Source organism: Panthera pardus, unplaced genomic scaffold, assembly GCF_024362965.1.
Source record: "Panthera pardus isolate Hobbes unplaced genomic scaffold, ASM2436296v1 HiC_scaffold_8, whole genome shotgun sequence".
NCBI classification, from domain to species: Eukaryota; Metazoa; Chordata; class Mammalia; order Carnivora; family Felidae; genus Panthera; species Panthera pardus.
This window is the reverse complement of record NW_026527013.1, coordinates 138,846,648-138,869,644: the sequence shown is the minus strand read 5'-3', so window position 1 is coordinate 138,869,644 and position 22,997 is coordinate 138,846,648. Positions and strand designations below refer to the sequence as shown.

General features: G+C 36.1%; 1 protein-coding gene across 4 annotated transcripts in view; it reads right to left on the bottom strand.

Moving 5' to 3' along the window:
- PTPRZ1 (protein tyrosine phosphatase receptor type Z1) overlaps positions 1 to 22,997 on the bottom strand; it is a 183,631-nt gene that overhangs the window by 41,116 nt on the left and 119,518 nt on the right. For 2 of the 4 annotated variants that reach the window (XM_019452563.2, XM_019452564.2), the window contains exons 9-12: positions 20,121 to 20,305; positions 18,372 to 18,498; positions 11,969 to 12,015; positions 4,908 to 8,493 (exon numbers count right to left, since the gene is read on the bottom strand). In XM_019452563.2, coding sequence (XP_019308108.2) covers positions 4,908 to 8,493; positions 11,969 to 12,015; positions 18,372 to 18,498; positions 20,121 to 20,305 — 3,945 coding nt within the window. The remainder of the gene's footprint in view (positions 1 to 4,907; positions 8,494 to 11,968; positions 12,016 to 18,371; positions 18,499 to 20,120; positions 20,306 to 22,997) is intronic. The other 2 variants (XM_019452566.2, XM_019452567.2) reach the window with 1 other exon arrangement.

The following is a 22,997-nucleotide window of genomic DNA, read 5'->3' as shown; positions in this document are numbered from 1 at the left end:
AAAGGCACAACATTTTTCAACTGAGTATTTGCAACCTTCATTGTTGTTATTTTCCTTTAAAACTTCAAATCTATGATACAAAGAATGTCTATGATTATAAGCCAATTTGAGTAAAACAAAGCTTAAAAAGTAAGGCTGAAGAACTTAGAATGTCCCAACAGAGATGAGCACCTAGGGACAGGTGCTGTGGCAGGAAGTGAGCATAATACTGCCTTGAAAAGCTTGTTAAAAGGGAAATAGAAGTATTAAAATAAGAAAATAAAAGAAGTATTAAAATAAGTTTTTAAATAAAATAGCCAGGAAAAACAATGCTACTTACTGTACCATATATAATCTTGAGTTTCCAAACTTAATCTGAATACAAGGTTTCTAATCCTGCAATTAAATAAATAGCTAGGAGCAATTAATAATTTCATAAAGAGAGAATCTTAGGAAAACCTTCTTACATTAGGATAGCCATTCACCCAGAAAACTATTTACACTGTAAATACAGGTTGCTTTTGAAGTGTTACTTTGAATGCCTTTCTTATCAACTATTTTTCTCTATCAAAAAAAAAAAAAATACAGGGTGCCTGCGTGGCTCAGTCAGTTAATCATCTGATCTTGGTTTCAGCTCAGGTTTTGATCTTGTGAGTTCGAGCCCCGCACTGGGCACCATACTGATCATGTGGAGCCTGCTTGGGATTCTCTCTCTCCCTCTCTCTCGGCCCCTCCCCTGCTTGCACACACTCACGCTCTCAAAATAGATAAATGAACTTAAAAAAAAAAAGAAAAGAAAAATAATATTGCATGGGAACTGAAGGAGTACATAGGTTGAAGAAATTCTTTTCAAATATGCAAGTGTAAATTACGGAAAAGCTTAAAGTCTGTTCTTGGGTTAATTTCAAAAGATGGAAAATGACTATATCTGTGACCAGTTGGGTGCATTAGTATTCTAGCACTTTCAAAATCATTGCAACTGGAGCTAACCTTCCAAGTTGTTCAAAAGAGTTTCAGAACTTCAGTGTATCAGTGGCCAGTCACAATGCTTCCCTTCTACACTGAGGTGTGTGCAGAGGGGAAGCACGACAAGGGCACATCAGAACTGCTCTGCCATGGTGACATACTGACACTGTTGCAAAGTAAAAGCCCTCATCGCGTCCGCCTGCAGAAGTTCTGGAAGAGCTCTTTAAGTAGAACATTTAAGTTCCCCACGAGAGTCTACATTGCTTTCTACATAGCTGGCACATTAGGTTCTTTTATACCAACTATCTTACTTTAGCGATAAGGGGAACAAAAGGAATTGATTTAAAGATTTACAAATAAATTTGAGAGTAACAAATTCATGAACACAGCACTGAGGTAGAGCTAATGGCAGAGGACTTAAGGTTTAAAACAGTAGCTTCCTTCTGAAAGATGATACACAAAGGGTCAAAAATTTAACCCACTCGTATGAGAAATGTATCAATTGACAAATGATACTCATATTTCCTTAGACATTTTTTCTTATAATTCTGAATGATTTGCCTGAAAAGAGTAGAATGCAAAGGGATGACTAAAAATCACAAAACTGAATAAAAAGTGGAAATATTGCAAATCCATTGATCCCTGAGCTGTAGTTTATATTCTTGTTGAGAGAAGCCCAGGCTTTACTCATTTGTTCTGGTCATTACACATTGCAACGAGGCTCATCTCGAAGCCTAAATAATCTGAGGGTGAATGCACTGAGTTTCCTTATAAAATTTAGGAAACCATCTTGTTTTAATACATAATTGTCTTCACATTTTTTCTATTATAACTATTATTATCTAAATGGAAAATTTGTGCCTGAACAATGAAATAATCCACTTAGAAAAGCCCCTGGTACCTAGAAATTACAAATAGTCGTTCATATCTTTATCAATGTCAGTCATTCTTGAAATGTGATTCCCAGAATACTGGCATTGGCATCACCTGGAATTTGTTAGAAATGCGAATTTTGCGCCCCATGCCAACCATCACAAATCTGCTGAATCAGAAACTCTGTGGACAAGGCCCAGCAACCTGTGTTTTAACAAATCTTCCAGGTGATTTTGATCCATATTAAAGTTTGAGACCAATAATGTACATTAATTTATACACAAAGTGTGCTTATATAATCACACAGGTCTTCAATGACCACAAATCTTTATAGAAATTTGTATATAGGTGTATATATGTATGTATGTGTGTGTAGACACATGCATTTTCATTTGTGGATATGTATGTGCATACATATATATGAGATATGTCTGATCATACATGTGATATATATGTAAGATATAGAACACATAAAATATGTAACAAATTACCATATATATCACACATTGTATACATATATGCACACACATATAATCTTGTAATATAGACTTTACTCATAAGTTCTCTGGGAGGTCTGATTTTAAAATAAACCCTTTCATTGAGGAGTCAGAGTGATAAATCCATGCTAACTACATATTATGAAATCTAGGTATTTTATACAAGATGAGGTACCACATGAAATTGTGGCACTATTGGTAGAGTATGCAACTTTTGATCTTAGGGTCATGAGTTTGAGCCCCAAGTTGGGTGTAGAGATTATTTTAAAAAATAAGGAAGGAATAAAATATACCCAAATTAAAAAAAAATTATATAAAAAAAGAAAGTACAATCAACTGGTTCTTTTACATACTATAATGAGGAGCTAGTTGTATTGATCTTTATATTCATTAGTTGAGGCTAAAATATCTATTTTGACATGGTTCAGTAGTGTATATGAGCTACCTAAATAAGACAAGAATCTACTTGATTAGTAAGCAAAGATAAGATGAATACTTTCAAATACATTTTTAGAATAAAACAGTATAATTTTGGTATTACAAATTAAGCATTATATATATCTCATTGTCCTCAATTATGAAAGCATAGTCTCTAAGAGACAGACACCAATAACACGTTTGCAGTGTCAGTCTGTGTCAACTCCCTATGTGACCTTGATCACGTACTTTAGTATCTCTGGGTCTCAGTTTATGCATTCACAAATTGCAGATACTAATATTGGCCTTACCTCTATTGTTTTAGGGAACATGTTTATAAAATACTCTACATTCTAGAAGTACATAATAAAATAATAAGTTTCAAAATTAGTCTGTATGCATTTGATAAAGAGGCATATTCAACTATTTTATAAGACAGAGTACATATGATTTTTTACAGATGCAGTTTTTAAAACAGGCAAGAATTTTCCCCTAATCTTGTTTGATCTCACTCCATTAATTGTGTTACCTGATGATATTGGAAGGTATATTTCTACTGTTTTGTCCTCATCAGTGGGAGAACATACACTTAATAATTAATCAAATTAGCACATTGAAAAGAAATTGCTAAGTTTCAGTCAATAATTCTGGGTTTGGCATTTTGCAATATATATAGTTTCTCCCTGATAGCATAACTTAGTAAGAACATACTGACGATATCAATGTCTAGTAAGATAAAATAAAAAGGATGAACTCCTCATATGTCTTTAAATCTAATAAAAATTTTTTTAAAAACCCCACGTACTATAATTGAAGCCAGATAACAATTCATATATATGGCAACACTAATGAATATAGTGACCTACGGATTCATTATTCATTCTCACATATCAGAGTGTAAGTGTTTAAACTGGAATGCAATGTTAAATAGGTATCAAGTCAGAATGTAGAAAAACTTCTATCAAAATGCACAAACTTTTAATTGCTGCTGCACTGAAGGAAAAATACAACTAATTCAAGAGATGGAAATGACAAAGAGAAAAAAATATGCTAATGAGACTGGTATCTATGATCTGGCTTATAAATATCCGCTTTTATGCAATAAGATTGCAAGATGCTACCTTGATCTATCTTTTGACTAATTACATTAAGATTTCAATATTTTTGTTGTTAATTTAAAAAATGCCTTAAAATTTAATAAGAGCAAGTTATAAAATTCTTATGATCAATTCCATGAAATTATCTAGTATTTCATATGCTTAATGGTTTTCAATTTCCCTTTTTCTCCCCACTGGCATTTAAAGCAAACATCTGTATTATATATGTTGCAAGTAATCTGCTCTAAGAAACATCTGGCTTCTAAACTAATTTGCATAAAATACATTAACAAATGAAATGCATTTCTACAGAAAATGGTCTAGTGTTTTACATCTTGTCATACAATACCTATACATACTATGCATATTAATGACCATTATTTAACTTCTTAGAAAGGGCTGTATAACCGCGAGTACAAAGTAGAATGCATGTTGTTAGTTCACACTGCCCTCTTTAGGCAACATTTAGGTAATCAAACAGAGGCAATTTTAAAAAATGAAAACGTTCTTTAAAGAAAATCTTACCATTAACTCTCAAAACTCAGAAAGAGAACTTTTTTTTTAAAGTTTAAAGTTCCAGGCTGACGTGGATGTGCAAATTACCATATCTTTTCCATCGGGTGGGTCAGAGAGGTGTTTTGTAATCATACTACTATCGGAGTTTAATAATTCATTTTATAATTCAATGAAATTAGTTTACAACTTATTTTAGAACATAAGTGAATATAAAAATGAAAACTATCTAAAAACAACACACTCCCATCTATCATTTAAAAGGCAGTATACTAAAAACGCATTACGCACACTTAAGTGCTCCCGCATGTAACTGGCATCTCGCAGAACATGAAAAGTTGACAATAAAAACCATTTTATCCATCCACTAACCAAAACATGTCGAATATTCATTTGAAATAATGAGTAAAATCATACTTTAAAAACCGTGAATGGATTTGTTGAATGTCTTGATTAAGAAATAAAACGATGTGCCACTTTACCAACTTTCTCTTTTCACGATTTTTCTATTTTTTGAGGAAGAAAACCACCACACCTCTGTCTATCTCTTGGATCCATAACTAACCTGCCTCTGAAATGTTGAACACTTCTGAGTGCCTGCTAGTCACAGTCGGGGTTGAGGACCGTGGGGATCCAGGAGTTATTTCTGAGTCGGCTGCTTCCAGGACCCCATCAACATCTCTTTCGTTAACGTCTGGAAAACTGAAATCTGTGGAAGTCTCGTTATCATTAAGGTTATCTGAGACAGCTTGCCCTGATCCACTCTCTTCATCACCTGCAACAAGTACCCATGCTTCAGATTCTGGGGTGAAAGGAAGCAGGGCATTACCGGTCTGAATGTCATTTTCCTGTCTTCCATCACTGGGGTTTGGGGGTAGCACATTTGTTGGTGGTGATTTATCAGGACTTCTGTCCGTATCGGTCTGACTGTCTGATATTACACCTGTGACTTTATTTTCTTCTTTAGAGTTTTCAGATAGTGGATATGAGGTTGGATTAGTCTGATCCACAAGATTGTTGTCTTGGGTGTCTGAATCATTCATTACCTTTTCCTCTGATTCTCTATAGGAGGAGCATGCCATACACTTATTTATGGATAAGCCATCTCTATCTCTGTCATCATAATCATCATCATAATCATCAAGATCACCATCGTCACCACCACCCACTAAATCACCATCAGATCTGGCACTCTGAATGAGCTCGGAAGTTGTTTTAGAAGGAAACAGGAACGCGGTTGTGGTTACAGAACCATCTTTGTTGGGAGAAACAGCTGTAATGGAAACGTACGCATTTCCTAAAGGAACAGAACGATCAGCAGTTACAAGTGTGTCAGAAACTGCTGGAATACCAGCAAACACCTCATCAGTGAGAGACCCCTTGGTGGAGGTGAAAACTTCATCAGAATACAGAGGCTTATCTGTAAGTGTATTTGGTGGTACATCGATTGATAAAACAGGAGTAGCAAACGCATGCCTTCCTTTCGGGGGAAAGGCATGGCTAACCTCCAAATTGGTAGTTTGGAACAACTCATCATTACTGTACAACGAAGGCACCGCTTGCTGGGAACTTTCGCTCTTAAGCAAAACTGGTTCAGAGTATTTCTCACTCGCGTAAGAAATGGTTAACCCTTGAAGCGAAGCAGCATGCACATTAGAAGTAGGCGATACATCAACAACTCGTGCAGATGTAGAGTGCAGCATGTTTTCCCTTGAGGCAGAATTTGAGGCCATGAGATGCAATACCGTAGAACTAATCTGCTCAACCTTGGGGGTTTCAACCAATAGTGGATCACTAGGCACAGGTGGAAGAGCAGTTTTAAGCAATGTGTCAACATCAGAAGCCTGAAAGGAAGGTTGCAGCAACATTTCAGTATTAAAAGAAGCGGAGGGCTCATATAATAAGAGCTGAGTTGAAGGAGGTAACATTTCACTAGAAGCGGGGTCAGAGGAGGCTGGCTCTGAGCTCGCCCTACGCACGGGTTTAAGCGAGGTGTCACCAAATGCTTGAGATACAGCACGTGTAGGCTGAACTGAAAAGTTATTCTCTGGCACGTGACTAATCTCCTGATCAAAAACCTCAGTGGCGGGATGAGCAAGAGACCCTGGAAGTATGCCCTCTGTGCTAGAAAAGGAAACGGGGGATTCTTGTAAAGATACGTTTGACTTATTTATCTCATCATACAGGCCGGGCATGACTGTGCTTTCAGAATGGTAAACCATCTCACTGAATGAGGAAATCTGCAGTTCAGTCTCATTTCCATACAGTATGTCACTTTTAGAAAGCGGCTTATTATCATCACCAAACACAGATGCCGTATATGTAAATTCAGCTACAGAAACAGGTGAAGAAATGTTAAGGGCTGTCAGACCATCTGTGTCAGGTAAAAGAAATTCACTATCAGAGGAGGCTCCAGACCACTCCCCATCCCCAGAGAGGCCATGAGGCGGCAGCAGCAATGACGCGGTTGGGGTTATGAACGAAGACTCAGGCACTGGAATGTGGCTAGGGCTGCTAAATAAGGAAGCCTGATGCGATACACCAACAGAACCATGCACAGGTACTGCGGAACTGTAAGGAACAGTGAAGAAGTGTTGGGAGCCCTCATTATTAGATAAGGCATAGGAAGGTTCGGGCCCTGAAGAACGTGCATGCATCATGACATCGCTGCTGGGCGGTTCAACTTGAGAAAACATATGCGTTTTATAAAGGACACCAGATTCACTACCACCAAATCCCAATGTCTCTGAAGCAGCATGAGCAGTGGTCTGATGCAACATCACATCAGAATATTGAGCAAGGCTGGGCTCTAACAGCACATCACCCCCAGCCACTGGCAGAGAAGCATGCAGGGACAGCTTATCACTCTCAACAGCTGACGTAACTTGTGGAAGGATTTGAGAAACTGTATACAGATGGCGAAACGATTCACTACTGAAGGAAGCAGAGGAAAATGGAAGCAAAGGTGCACCATCATAGGAAGACAGGATGGATTCAAATGACACATCGACACCAGGAAATACAGGCGTAGCATGCAAGGCCGAATCACTACTTGAAGCAGCAGGGGTAGTGTTGAGGATCTGATTGTCAAGCAACAAAGGGGTGACTAGAGGAAAGACTTCACTACTGTAGAAAGGTTGAAGAGGTGTCTCACCATTGTATACTGGTTGAGTTGTCTGCGAGTGTACCATGTTGACGGTGGGGACCGAATCCTGTTGTCCAGAGGATGGAGTAAAAGCATGAGGCGTTACCTCAGTCGGGAAGTAGGCAAAGGTAGAATAAGGTGGCATCTCCAGATCTGTACCTGGGGGACCCTGTGACACGAGGGGGCCTGGAGACGAGGACTCAGCTGTCTTCTCAGATTCATCAATGTGTATCTTGGCGTAATTAGTCTGGAGAAAGCTCTCTCTACCTGATCCAACATCGGGCTGTGTTATCACATCTGGAGTGCTAGCAAACCACACATTTCCATCAATGGAAGGATCCTTTAGAGATTCTTCCGAACCTGACGAGACTGAATCTTCTGAAGCATTTCTTGTAGATTCTGGTAGAAGGACACGATAGGTGATTGTCTCTGGGTTTTCTGAAGAAAACACAAACCCATGGGATATTTTCTCAGAGATGAATGGCATAGCAGAAGTTGCCGGACTGGAGCCTGAAGAATCGTCAGCTCCGGTGTCGAACTTGAAGCTTGTCAATAAACTCTCTTCCTCACTGATATCAGTAGACACCTCTTGGGATTCTGTTATAGAAACTGTATTTAAAGATTCCACAGTCCCAGTCAAGTTCATCTGCAGAAATCTGAGAATCGTTTTAGAGCTGTCATTTAAAGAGGCTGAAGCGCCTTCCAGGGTGTGAGGTGGCATTTTAGTCACAGTCTGTGAAGTCAAAGAAAAATGTTTTTGGGGGGCTAATCCAGTGACTGGTTGGGACGTGGAATCTAAAGATGTGTTGGGGATATCACCCTTCCCAGAGAACTCACTTCCTCTTGTTGGGGATCGGTTAGTCTTGGCCTCATTGTATTTAGTCCCTACACGATTGTAGTTTGTTGTCGTAGGAATCCGGGGTTCCTTTCTCCTTATTTGGTTTGTGGCACTGTCTCTACCAGGATTCACAACAGTGTCTTCAGTGTCTTTTCCCTCTTCTTCCTCCTTTGAAAAGCAAACAAGAGTTAATGAAACATAAGGAAATAAAAAAAATGAATTCTTAACAATATCTTATGCTGCTGTTAATCTTCACTTGTGGGATCTTGGGAACGTCTCCTCATAAAGTACCATCTCACAGAGGCCATGCCTCTATCCTATAGCCTTTATCATCCACATTCTAGGGACACTAATTAAACTTAATGAAAACACCTTATTTATGGCTGCCTTTATTTTAATGCTGTGGAAGTAATTAAATTAATAGATACCACAGCTTTGAAAGAAAGGCGTACTATAATGTATTTATTTACAGTGTTATTTAACATCGTATTTATTTTGTTTTATGTTTCTCTGTTCAGTTCATCTGGCAACAAGCTAAAGAGCAATTAGCTTCTTACAATAGGAAATGAAACAATTTATTTCAAAGATCTAATTAGTTTCAGATTCAGAATATTTCATTGTATATATTCAGAAAAAAATCACAATTTTTAAGCCATCATAAGAGGAAGATTTAGGACTAGGAGAAGTTTGGGTTTTTCATTTTGTTTTAAATATTTTTCACTCAAGACACAGGCAGACATTCTAAAGACAAACTGTCCAAGTATGCTTCTAGTACTAGTTATTTGATTCTGTGTTTTCCTTAGAAACATCATTCAGGTGACCCAGTCTTTTGGGAACACTCAGTCACTGAAATGGCTCAGGAGCGGTCTGAAGAGAGGTCAATCAAGACCCAAGTTTTCTGTTTTTTTCTTCTTTTGTAACTCTGCATTTTATAATACATCAGACCATATGCTTAGAAAACTAAATTGCCAAAGCTATCAAGACACGGTATTTTTAGTTCACATAGAATATGACTTTTCTCAGTTTGCTAGCATTATCATTTATTAGATCTTTTACTTTTTTATTTTTATTTATTAATTTTTTTTAAATGTTTATTTATTTTGAGGAGAGAGAGAGAGACAGAGAGACAGAGCGGGAGTGGGGGAGGGGCAGAGAGAGAGGGAGACACAGTATCCGAAGCAGCTCCAGGCTCTGAGCTGTCAGCACAGAACCGGACACGGGGCTCAAACTCACAAACCACGAGATCGTGACCTGAGCCAAAGTCAGACACTTAACCAACTGAGCCACCCAGGTGCCCCTCATTTATTAGCTCTTTTAAAGTCATGTCCCTAAAAAGAAGAAAAAATGTACAGATTGGTAAGAAATTGACTAATATCAGTAGAAAGAATGTGAATCTTAAACCACGTCCAGATTTCTCTCTCTCTCTCTGCCCTTCCTCCACTTGTGCTCTCTATCTCAAAATAAATAAATAAACTTAAAAAAAAACCAAACCATGCTCAGATAACTCTCAGAATGTGATGAAAATAATGCACCATTCATTAATCCCACCTAACCAAACCTTGTAGATCTCTAGAAGGCATATGATCTCATCTCAACACCTCAAGAACAGATCATTCCTGCTCTATGATTACTTTGTACATACCTGAAACCACAAATATTTTAATGTATACTGCTTCCTATCATTTTTTATGAAGTTATTGTGACTCTTTCTTCCACTATGGTTTTGATCTGTGTCTCACCTGTTATCCTTCACAGCTTCCATTAAAAAAAACTTTTACTATAAAGGCCTTGATCACCCTGGAGATACTTTGTCCTTCAAAGTAATGCATTTTTATTTGAGAACAATCTGAGAAACATCCCCTAAACTATTCACTTCCACATTCAGTTTTAAAAGCCATTACAGGGGCGCCTGGGTGGCTCGGTCGGTTAAGTGGCCGACTTCGGCTCAGGTCATGATCTCGCAGTCCGTGAGTTCGAGCCCCGCATCGGGCTCTGTGCTGACAGCTCAGAGCCTGGAGCCTGTTTCAGATTCTGTGTCTCCCTCTCTCTCTGACCCTCCCCTGTTCATGCTCTTTCTCTCTCTGTCTCAAAAATAAATAAACATTAAAAAAAAATTTAAAAAAAATAAATAAAAGCCATTACAGATACATTCCATGTATCTGTTTTGCCAACCTCCATCATTCATTCCCGCAGGAATCAATGGTAGTGGGTAGTGTTATGGGCTAAGTGTTTGTGCCCTCCCCCCCTCCCCCGTTCCTATATTGAAATCCTACCGCTTGAAGTGATGATATTAAGAAGTGGGGACTTTGGGAGGTATCAGGGACTCGATGAGGTCATAAGCACGGAGGCTTCATGAATGGGCTTGGTGCCCTGACAGGAAGAGTCATGAGAGAGCTTGTTTCTTCTGCTCTGCTCTCTGCCATGTGAAAATACAATAAGAAGTTGGCAGTCTGCCACCCAGTGATCACTTCTAGGTATATGCCTATCCACGTGCACATGCACATGGGCACACATGCACACCCACCCACACACAAATATCCTTGGCAGAATTTTGTGAACTCTTTCAAAGGTGGACTGCTCACTTTGCTAAAATAATCCTTTGCAAGACAGAACTGCCATAAGATACATAAACTATTGAGATAATTATACATGTGAAAACAATCTAATTAGTATTTATTGCCAGATAATAGTTATTACACTCTATGATCTTATACACACATATGTGCATATGCATACATTTGTACTACATTAGGAATAGCATCTGGATTTAACATATAATCTCAGTTAAGGTGACCAGTATATTTGGGCTTAGGATGAAACAGAAGATACATCAGTCATTATTTCTTTATTTTAGAAATTAAGACAATGTTAGAATTTATAAATATTCTCTTTTTAAATGTTTATTCATTTTTGAGAGAGAGAGAGAGAGAGAGAGCACGCAAGTGGGGAAGGGGCAGAGAGTGTGGGACACAGAATCCGGAGCAGACTCCAGGTTCTGAGCTGTCAGCACAGAGGCCCATGAGGGGCTCAAACCCATGAATGGTGAGATCATAACTTGAGCTGAAGTCGAATGCCTAGCCAACTGAGCCACCTAGGTGCCCCTATAAATATTCTCAAATACCTATTTACTTACAGGACATTATACTAGCAATAGACACTTATCATATGACTAATCCAAACACAAATATTCAGACTAAATGGGGGAAAGAATACATACAACTTATGTTTTGGCTCATATTTGTTATCAATCTGTCAACCACTGGTTAAGTTAATTATAAATCAACTGTAGAAATACTAAGAATTGGTTAAATGTTGTTTTAATCTTTTAGAAAAACTTGAACACTGAAGAAAATTCTGATTTATAGCTATAGTTTATAGCTATAATGATCTTTAACGTTAATTTTTTTCATTATCACCAACCCTTTTCCATCTGTTACTTTTATTATACTATCAAAGTGATGTCCAACTCTTGATGAAAGAATCATGTACGTCGATTATATCACTATCTATAAAGCTCAACAACTAACCCTACGACGAATAATGCAACATGAACTTTGATTAAAGTAACATCTGAAACCTAACCAACAATTCAAAAAAGGCTTTTTAATTTTAAAACATTTTAATATAAAAATAGCTATAATACCTTGACTATTTCTTCAGTTCCAATTAATTCAGGGAAGAGGTCCAGCTCTACAAAATTAGAAACAAAATTATTAAAATGTTTATTCAATTATTTCAGCTGTGTGGATTTACCTTTGGATGGAAAGAGGGAAGGGGGAGAAAAAAAAAGACTTGTTAGCTTTCAAAATACAGAATTTCCAAAAATAAAAATTAAAGATTTGTGTTTCAACACTTCTGAACACTACGTAACACACCACAACATAAGCCTATATGAAACTGCATTCAAAAACTTCATTTCTATCCTCTAATCCAACTCCCTTCCCCTCCCCTCTCCCCTCTACGTGTGATTGAAGCTAAGAAGGGAAAGGGGGGCAGGCTGAGTATAAAAAACCCAAATAGTTTTTCATCAGCATAGATGATAATTGGGGAAATGCCAGGGATTAGGAGGAGAATTGACAGGATTTATTTTCTTATTCAGCTACTTATTCTTTCAGTTCCTCTTCTGGTGGAGGGCCCAATGATTTTTTCTACACTGTGAATTTGGGCTGATGCTTATATGTACACAGGGTGCTGCACCAAACAGACAGTACCTTCCAGCAGGTCCAACCTGGCTGGCCACAGGAAGGACTGACCAGAGGGATCTGGTTCCTTCTCGCCAGGGAAACTTAGCTGTGCGTCCGCAAAGATCTGGCCAGGGTCAGTCAAGTCTGCTGTTCCCAATGACCAAAATCCGTTTATTTCCAGTACATGGATGTCTCAATCCTAAAACAAACCCTATCAGTAGTGTGAGGAAAGATTAGGAGCTGGGTCCCTCTCTCCAACAAGGAATCTAGCCCAATGTCAAATTACCAAGGGGCCACCTGCAGAAGCATGGTTCCTTATGCTTCACCTGTGCCACGTAGGACTTGGGTTTAAATAAGCGTTACTGCAGGATTCCTTCTCTTAGTCCTGTTATTTCATCGACTCTCACTCCATCTCCAAAATTCATGCTCTTTACTACCCCAATGCTGCTTATGTTCTGTTTTATACCTCTAGGTATCCTCAGAAGAAATGCATACTCTATAAAGTTTTCAAAGGCAAAACTGAACTAACATGAAATGTTTATCAAATCCAGGCCTGTATTATGATAGATTTTACTGAATCTACTTTTAACAGAAAACTCCCAGATACTAAGAAATGTAAAGCCATAAAATGTGGTCCTGTGTGTGGATTCCATTTAGAGGAGAATTCAGGACAAATTTAGAAGTGAAGTCACGCTCTCAAGTGAACTTAGATAAAATTAATACTCTTGACTACTTAGCTATCTCAAAGTTACTTACCCTGAACAATGTTAATTTAGCCCTGAATTAAATTTTAACATTCGATTATTTTTTTTTTCTTGTTGAAACTGACCGTGAAAGAGTTTGGAAACCTTTATTTGGATCATTAATGTTCTCCATTTTCTATGTTTTGTTTTTCATGTTCTTTATTCTTCACATTTTCAAATTAAAGTGATTTCAAATAGTCTGAAACATTTGTATCTCTATAACCTCCAAGGAAACAAATACATGTGAGTTGAAAGATGAGATGCAACTAAGCTGTAAAAGACAATTAAGAAATTTCAACATGATTTTCTATAAACTACAGTTAGAGAAGTTCATGCACATAAAAACCTTCAAATTCAGCATGTGAGACAATACATAATTTGTTGAAATGCCTTTATTTATTTTTTAATGTTTACTTATTTTTGAAAGAGAGTGATAGAGCATGAGCGGAGAGGGGCAGAGAGAGAGGGAGACACAGAATCCGAAGCAGGCTCCAGGCTCTAAGCTGTCAGCACAGAGCCCGACATGGGGCTCAAACTCACGAACCACAAGATCACGACCTGAGCCGAAGTCAGATGCCCAACCGACTGAACCACCTAGGCGCCCCTTTATTGAAATGCTTTTAAATGGAGTCATACATTTTCACATACTTTTAAAATATTTTAATGTTAATAAGGGCAAGTTATAACAAATATTTGTTAGTGATACATATATTATACTGTAGATTTTTCTCTGTTAAGAGGCTATGGGAAAAAAACTCAGTGATAATCCATTCTCTTCAACGTGCTTAAGTAAATATTTTAAAATTAAAAACAAACAAGGGAACAAACAAAAACATGGTCTAACTTTACCTAACTTGATACTTTTAATAAGCAAAAGTAATTTTCTTATTGACTGTCAAGGCTGGCATAGGGTATATATAATTATCACATTGAGGACTGATTTCCCTATTATTGCATTTATTTTTATCCATTTACTGCAGCATAAATTAACTATATGGTTCCTATTAAGTTAAAATATGTGATTTTACCCACTACTTTTCCCTCAAAGAGCATCAGTGAGTTCTACTGAAACTGGTTTTGCTGTTTACTGAAGTAAGAGATAAGACGTCTTCTAGCCTGCTTTGGAGCCTAGAGGCAAAATGTATGGGTCCAAGCAGTTCTTTGGTCCCTCTTTGCTTCATGGCACTCTCCTGGGTGAATACCCCAAGTCTTGGTGTCTTCATATCTGTAAGTATTAATCCTCTTTGAAGGATCTTCACTTTGGTTTCTTATTAGATTATTTGAATTAACTAAAATTCTGTGGTTGCCCAGGAGCAATTCAATATGCCTTTCCCCATTCAATCCAGAGCTCTCCTGCTGAGCCTCTTCAGAACAATTTTGAAGTAAAATAATTTCACAAATTTTCTATCTACCCGGAGATTCTGAGGCCATACTTCTGAGTCTGAGAGTTCACAGCACCCAAAGTGTAGCTCTGGTGGTCGGCACAAGATTGCACACTCGGTACCCTTTGGCCTGCTGGTTCCTCACAAATAACCGATATTTTAGTCGCCACTGATCAGACTCAGGCATTACTGACATACTATACTGCTTTATAGACTTCTCACTCACTTGGTCAAAATAGACTGCATGAAGCCTACAAAACGTCTAACAGCAAAGACTGTTAATTCTTTTTTTTTTTTTTTTTTGTCAGTGAACATATAAAATTCACGTATGTGTGACAACTCAGCAAAAGCTATTAGTTCATTCTGGTTTTGTTTTGGAGCACATGTAATGCCACATTTTCTAAAAGAGCATGTTAGTACCACATTAATATTCTATAACACAAAAAAGCAACACTGACATGGGTTGGCAAGCAAGGCTTATTTAATTGTTTGAAGGAAAGCCAAGTCTCACAGGGCAAAAAGTCAAAGCAACGTAGACTACAGTCTCTTCAAACTGTGATTTTAAATATTATTGTAACACCCATAGCATAGGGTGGTACAGGCAGAACAAGGACAGATGTATAGTGATTTAACAAACACAATTGTTAAATAACTGAAAAGCATGCACCAACAGAAAAATGTGTTGATCTAATTCACCACACATGTAAATTTAACACATATAATTATTAAGGCTCTAAAATATGTACTTAAATAATATCCTCTATAATTGTATAATAACTAACTGTATATTATAGATTTTAAAATGACACGATTATTTTCGTTACAATGACAAAAATTATGGATTATTTTTTCATAAATATAATTTTCTATAAAGTATTTGCAAAGACTATGCACTTCAGTTTAACCTTAAAATGGTTTCCTGGACAAATTTAAATGGTTTCTTAATATGCATTTATGCATGGATTTTAAAATAGCAATTTATAGTAATATTCATGGATGCCAATTTTATGGTGATACTGTTGTACACAGCAAGTGTAATTAAAATGCACAAGCAATAATCAGATTAGCTAAAGTTAAGGGCACAATTTGGGAGATTGAGTTTTCCTTCATGGATATTGATTAACATATGTGAAATCTACAATTGAAAGAATGAGGGCAGTTATAAATAACTTCCTTCATTTCTTTTTAACAAAAGCAAAGAACAATACAGTGTTTAGAAAAAAGCCTATCCAAAATAATAAAATATAACTCACTAGGGTACATTACAATGTTACTAAGGGAATGAACAACATAATTAACAGGATGAAATGGTACTAATAAAAACCATGAAATAAACAGCAAACTCAAGAGTCACTTACATCTCTATTAGCCACATAAATCATAAGATTCTTGCGGGCACCATCACACTAAACCTCAAAATAGTACTTTTTTCAAAACTTTTACTGTGACGTATTGACTGTAGAAGTATTTAAAATAATGTAATTTTGGTAACAAATTGAAAATACATGAATTGAAATGCCATGGCAGCCTTTTAGATCAGAAAAAAAATGAGATCTAAAGGAACAAATATTTTCTTTATGAAAAATGAGAAGACTCCAAACTTTGGGTAAATTGGCTTTTGATGAAGGACTTTTTGGTAGGAATAACTGAGGAATAAGCCATCTAAGTTTTTAACCTTTGCTTTTAAGAGGAATATCATAGTGAAACATCAAATCAAACACTATCTTTTACTAAAACATTATTACTGTACAAAATGCTTTAAGGGACTGAGACATCCATGGAGATCAAATGGTATGCCCAAACTAACATCTCATTAGCTCAACAGTGTCCCCAGCCTTTGAATAAATGGAAACCAAGTGTAATATTTATTATTTTGTACAAATGTGAAAGTGCTACAAACGACACAAGAATGTTGTACTTTGTGCCAGTGTAGACTCAGTCTAAAAGGATCACTCAGAAACCACTTCTGTAGAAAATAGATATTTGATCTGTTTTTCTTTATGCAATAAACATCTCAAAAAGAAAAAACAAAAAAATTCAGAAAGTTTAAAACTTGGCAGAGTGGATACAGTGAGAAAGGGCGTAACATAAATAACTGCAATTATTTTTTGTAAACTCCTGGGAAATTGTTTTATTTGCAGAAATGAGAGTAGTATAATTAAACCAACGTAGTAAACGAAATGAATGTATTTAATATAATCCACATCCTGAAATACACAATAGGATTAGAGGAGATTTTTATGCCACATTTCATCAATTCACATGTGATACTGGCCAATATGGTGAATGATGCCCTGCTAAAGATGTGAATTTCTAGGTGGATCCATATGGGGAATGTTGCAGAGGGACGGCAGTCAGTGCATGATATAGTATAACTGAAGCCATGGTCAGTTAATTTGATACTCACCTTTCAATAGCATTTAGAGCCACATTCCATTTAAAAATAACCTCATTTTGAAAAACAATGCTATATAAAAGCAATACATTATACACAGGCCATGAGGCAGATCATAAGAAATATCAAATAGTGATATTGCCATCATAATAGTAGTAATATTAATTAGCCGTCAACATTTTAATCTGGGAAGTAACTTGGCAAGTTTGTAGCCTGTGTTTTAGAAAGATACCTAATCTATCCTCAATGCTCTGACATATACACTTTAACTTAAAAGTTTAACTAGTGAGAACAACTATGAGGTAATCAGTGAACAAGCTCATAATGGATTAAAGACCCTGTTGTATCATGTAGACCACAAAGGCTAATCAATACACATCAGTTTTCCTTCAATATGTCAAATTGGAATATGCTATAATTAATGTAATTTATTACCATCCATCTCTATTAAAAATTTATAAAAATATCAGTGAGCAGACTCATGGTAGGGAAGACCAAAGAATATTACATTTATGTATGTACGTTTGCATATATTTATAAATATGCATATGCATGATGTCTGTGTGTATACACATATACATATGTACACATACATATGTATTTCATTCTATTACTTTAAAACTGCTTATATTAGCAAAAGAGAGACTTTAATTACATGCATTTGTAAATTGTCAAGTTATGATCTGTACTTCATTCAGTTACTTCATAAGATTTTAGATCAAAAGATTTCCCCATAATACTTAGAGAAGATGCATGCAAAAACAAAAACAATTAGAAACAATATCTTTGTTTTACTTTGTGAAACAGTACTGGCAAATCAGCTAAGAGAAAAGCACTCTCCCCCACTTCACACAGGAGTATACAAAGTGGATAAAAATATCTAAGATAAACTGTTGGATGCTTTGTATAGATATTTCAAAGTACCTCACATGATCCTAGGATCACGTATATACTTACTACAAAATGCTTTGGGGGCTGAAAAAGGAAATAAACACAAATGAAACCAACTGTTCATTATCAAAATAAAAGTCTTAATATTCACATAGCTATTTTCATTCAATGACCATTACAGACATAACAATCAGTTTTGCTATTCTTCTTCTAAAAATAGAAAAATTCAGTATTTAGAATAAATTTACTTATTGTCCTGTCCCAGATCTGCTGAATGAAAATGGTTTCCATGCTTCACAAAATTGGCGGATGATCCGGGTAAAAAAAAAAAAAAATCATTTTGTCTTTTAACCAAAACAATATAAAGTCAGACAGAAAGCACCACTGCATCCAGTAAGTAAACTAGCTTCCTTATGTAGATTATATAAAGGCATATCAGGAGAGCACTTACCAGGGTCATCAGAAGGCATGTCGACTATAAGCTGGTCACTGTACTTTCCGTGTAAGCCATTAGTGCATATGGCTACTATTTGAAGCACATAACTCATATTGGGTAGTAAATTATTGAGAATAGCACCCTAAAAGAAAGATGTCAGTAATTACATAAATGTATTACTCTTTTTAAAATTTTCTTAAATGTTTATTTATTTTTGAGAAAGAGAGAGTGCGTGTGCAAGCAGAGGAGGGTGGCGGGGGAGGGGGGGGGTGCAAGTTCTGAAGCAGGCTCCTGGCTCGAAGTACAAAACCCCACCTGGGGCTCAAACCCACCACCTGTGAGATCATGAACTGAGCCAAAGTCGGAGGCTCAACTGACTGAACCCCCCAGGCCTCCCAAATGTATTATTCTCATAAGAGTACTAACATAATAGACTTCTGTCAATGAAAAATATTTATATCTTATTAATCTAAGAAAAAGTTTATGCAATGTTGTTAAGTTGGATTTGTGATATCTGTGAATTATGAAGATACTGGAAAACTAGGCTTTTTTGTTGTTTAAAAAATTTAATTCTAGAAAGTTTCATTTTCAACTAGAACTCATCAAATTCATGAGTACCCAAAACTACAAATTAATATTTTAGACAAATAAACATGGACTATTTGCAAAGAGCAAAATGTGAAAAAACACAATGAAAACACAATTTATCTCTTTATCATAACAATATATAAGCCAGGTAGTAATAGAATTATCTTCTTAATATCATTATGAAGTGAAAAATGGCAAATTTCCATAAATTATATAACATCCATGTTCACAGCGTCTCTGTTCTAAACACCCGGATTAAAAAGTTGTTACATGTTTTATCAATTTGCCCACATGATGTTCCACACCAGTTTTTGTTTAAATGCAAGTTCCCAGGCCTTGCTGGACTCCAGTTGTCCAAATACATTGTCCAGTGTCTTTGACTTGCAGTGGGGCTTTCCTAAGGCCATAACCAGATAGGGTTTTCTCAACCAGACCCCAATCTATGGCCAATCCTTCCCTACCAAGGCAAAGTTTAATACTGAGATGCCCAGGTCAGAAAGAATCTGGACTTTTTAAAAAAGTTTTAATTTTAATTTCAATTAGTTAATATATGATGCTGTATTAGTTTCAGGTGTATAATGTAGTGATTCAACCATACCATACCACACTTTATTTTCTTTAATTTGTGTGCATGGGTGGGGAGGAGGAGGGAGTGGATCTTTTCCTAAAGATGATCTGACTTGTGTTAAAAAGTCTTGACACAATTAACTTCACATCTATTACTTGGAACTTTGATGCAGTGTCTCCTACTCTATTTTCTTGTGCCGGAAGAGTATGGTGTGAGAAATGATACATGGCAGTATCAGAGCACGGAGATTCCAGATCCAATTATTTCCACAACTGTGAAATCACAGTCAACTGTTCTTCGAGACCTTTTATTTTTAAAGAGAGGCTACACTAGACGAACTCTAGTTTCTAAGTCTTCTCTACGTGTCTACTCTATAGTGTTGTTGTTGGCAAAGCTGTAATCTTCCTGTAATTGAAAACAAGTAAGAGCCTAGTGTATGATTCACTGTGAGTCTGGACCTAATTTAGTATTGCTTCTGTTTCCCTTCCTCCCCACTGGAGAGTTTCGTACAAAGTTTAGAGCAACAATATATAATCATTTGTAAGTTCCTACCTTGAAAATTAAGCTATAGTGTTATCAACACATGAGACAATTGATCTTATAATTACCAAGTCCTGATAGCCATCTGTCAAAAATTCATGCTTGGTCTGGTCTTCTCCTTCTAACTGCTGGTACACAACTGCAAACTTCTCAATCATGGTATCATAAACCACTCGAGGTCTCTCCCAAGTAACAAGAAGGCTGGTATAATTCTCTGGGTCAGCCTGAACATTTTCTGGTTCTGAACTACAAACTTCAGAGAAAAAAAAAAGTTACTGAAACAACTGTCAGCCTCGAGGATTTTAACAAACGAGACATACTCTATGAAAATTTCTGTTTTATTTCAACAGAAGGTAAAAAGTTACACTTCTCCACTGTGAAGTTTTTGTTTCTGCCATCTTGGGTATCTGAAATACTTCTTTCCCTATCTGTGTCTACCTTCCCATTCAGAAAAGGTCTAGGTCAAATGTTCCCTCTTGTTATGCACCCTCTGATCTCTGCGGAAGCGATCTGTGTCATTTTGAACATTTGTGTCATGTTCTCTTATATTATTCCCCCCCCCCCCCCGCCTCCTCCCTGAACAGGTCTTAACTCCTGTAGTACATAATAAACACAAGAACCACAGCTTTTATTTCCATATTGCTTAGAACCCTATCTGGAATATATTTGGCATACAAATTCAATTTGAGAAATAAACAAATGATAACTTCAAGTTCATGATGTTTTTATTTCTCTTATTTGGTACCTGACAGATATGTTTAGCTCAGAAGGAGGAGAATTTAAATTATAAAAGATGGTCTATTATCAGATATTTTGTTGTTTCAAAATCCTTGAAATAATTTAAAGTTCCCTATCAAGAAAAGCATAGGAGAACAACTAAAACTATCATTTCTGAATTTTTGGGACCTTCTGACAAAAATACCACTTTGGCATTTTAAATAGATTAAGCAACTGATTTTAGGAAAATTTGTTCTGTCTGATCTGAAAAAAGTATTTTGAAAATTGTTCAGGGACTTCTTCAAATTAATTCAAGTCTATGCTGAGAATCATGCCAAAAATTTAGTCCCATCAAAAAGAGTATTTTGATATTTTCTGAAATGCACTCATAATGTGAATTTGGAATAATTACAAAGATAAAAATTATACAATTTTGTGATATTGTGCTAATGGAGCAAAGCAATAAATATAATCTCTTCATGGGTTAGATAAATTTGTAAAAGAGAGAGAAAGGTCTCTAAAGCTAAAGATTGATGTGCTCACAGAATCCAAGCTTTGCTTTTGGGAAATACCTGAAGTTACAAAGCCACTGAATGAGACCATGCGGTTGACTTAAGTCACTGCCACAAAAACTCAATGAAAACATCCCAACAGGAGTATCAGAATGTGATAAAAAAAAAACAAAAAACAAAAAACAAAAAACAAACTTTGGTCTCTATTAGTTTGTAGTTTTGCTTGTGAACACAGGAGGGCACCCAAAACTAACAATTGACCTTCTAAATTGAAACTTCACTTTTATATACAGTATTTATAATAGGAGTTTTAGCCTATGAGTGCTATGCTAGCAATGGTATGTAAATGATCTAGAAAAATATAAATATATATACTTTAAATAATGCATGTATAACTTTTATGACTTGGGAGACAAGATTATTCACTGTAAAAACTGTAATATTATGTTTTGTCTATTAAGGATTTAGGATGGGGTGTTCCTTTGGGAATAAAAGAACAATTCTTCAAAGCCACAAATTTATGAAAAAGTATGAATTCAGAATAAGAAAATGTATTCTAATTTACTTCTACACTACACCCTCAGTGCCCTATCTAGTGACACTTCCGTACTGGCCACCAGATGGCATAAGACCATCGAATCATCTCAAAAGTGAGCTACTCACATAAACTATATCACTGGAGGAAAAGGATTGCCTCAGTCTTGCTTCTAATGAGCCCAAGTTCATTTTTAGAAGGTTGAAAGTGATTCTTGACAGTATAATCTGTATATTTTGGCCTACAAAAATCAATCCCACTTTTTAGAGAGTAGGAATGATTTAAAGTGAACTATTCTCTTCCTACAAAATGAAATTACTTTAAAACGCATTAAAATTTCACGCATGGACACAAAGCAAAAATCTCTTGAGAAAATATAAATTATTAGCTGCAAAATACCCAAAGGACTGCTGCCTAATTAGCGCGAAATTACTTTGGTTGAATGTCTGTGTTTATTTCGCCTTAATTGTAGAAATCAGCAGATGTTTCAAATTTTAAGAATCAGCATTAATATGAAGTAGGACTTCAAAAAGAAACTTGTATTTCCTTGTCATTAAGTTTTTATTTCTTTGCTTTCTTCTTTATAAATCAGTAAGAGCTTATAGATAATTTGCTTAATAGTTTAAACTTACATTTTAATTAGAAATTTATTTTTTTAAATGTTCCTTTTGTTTATTGATAATCACAGTAGTTTAGTAATATATTATAAAGCTGCAACTAAATTTTACCTTTTAGATGCTAAAATACAGGATTTTATGGGGTAAAGATGATATACTTTAAAATGTATTCAAGTGGCACCTGGGTGGCTCAGTCAGTTGCACATCCGACTCTTGGTTTCGGCTCAGGTCATGATCCCAGGGCTGTGTGACACAGCCCCGCATCGGGCTCTGCGATAACAGCAAGGATTCTCTATCCTCTCTCTGTTCCTCTCCTCCTTTCTCTCTCTCTCTCTCAAGATAAATACATTTAAAAATAATAAAATAAAATGTTTTCAAGAGGAAAAACCTGTACTTCTGTATATTATTATCTTGCCAAAGGGCTGACCTTCTATAAGGTAGGAATGGATTTTTAAAACAACAATGTAGTTCATTCCATATACACTACTTGGCATTCTAAAAAAAGCAGGGTATGACCATGGAATATGTTATTAATTTGCACTAAATTTTCCAGGTTTTCTTATA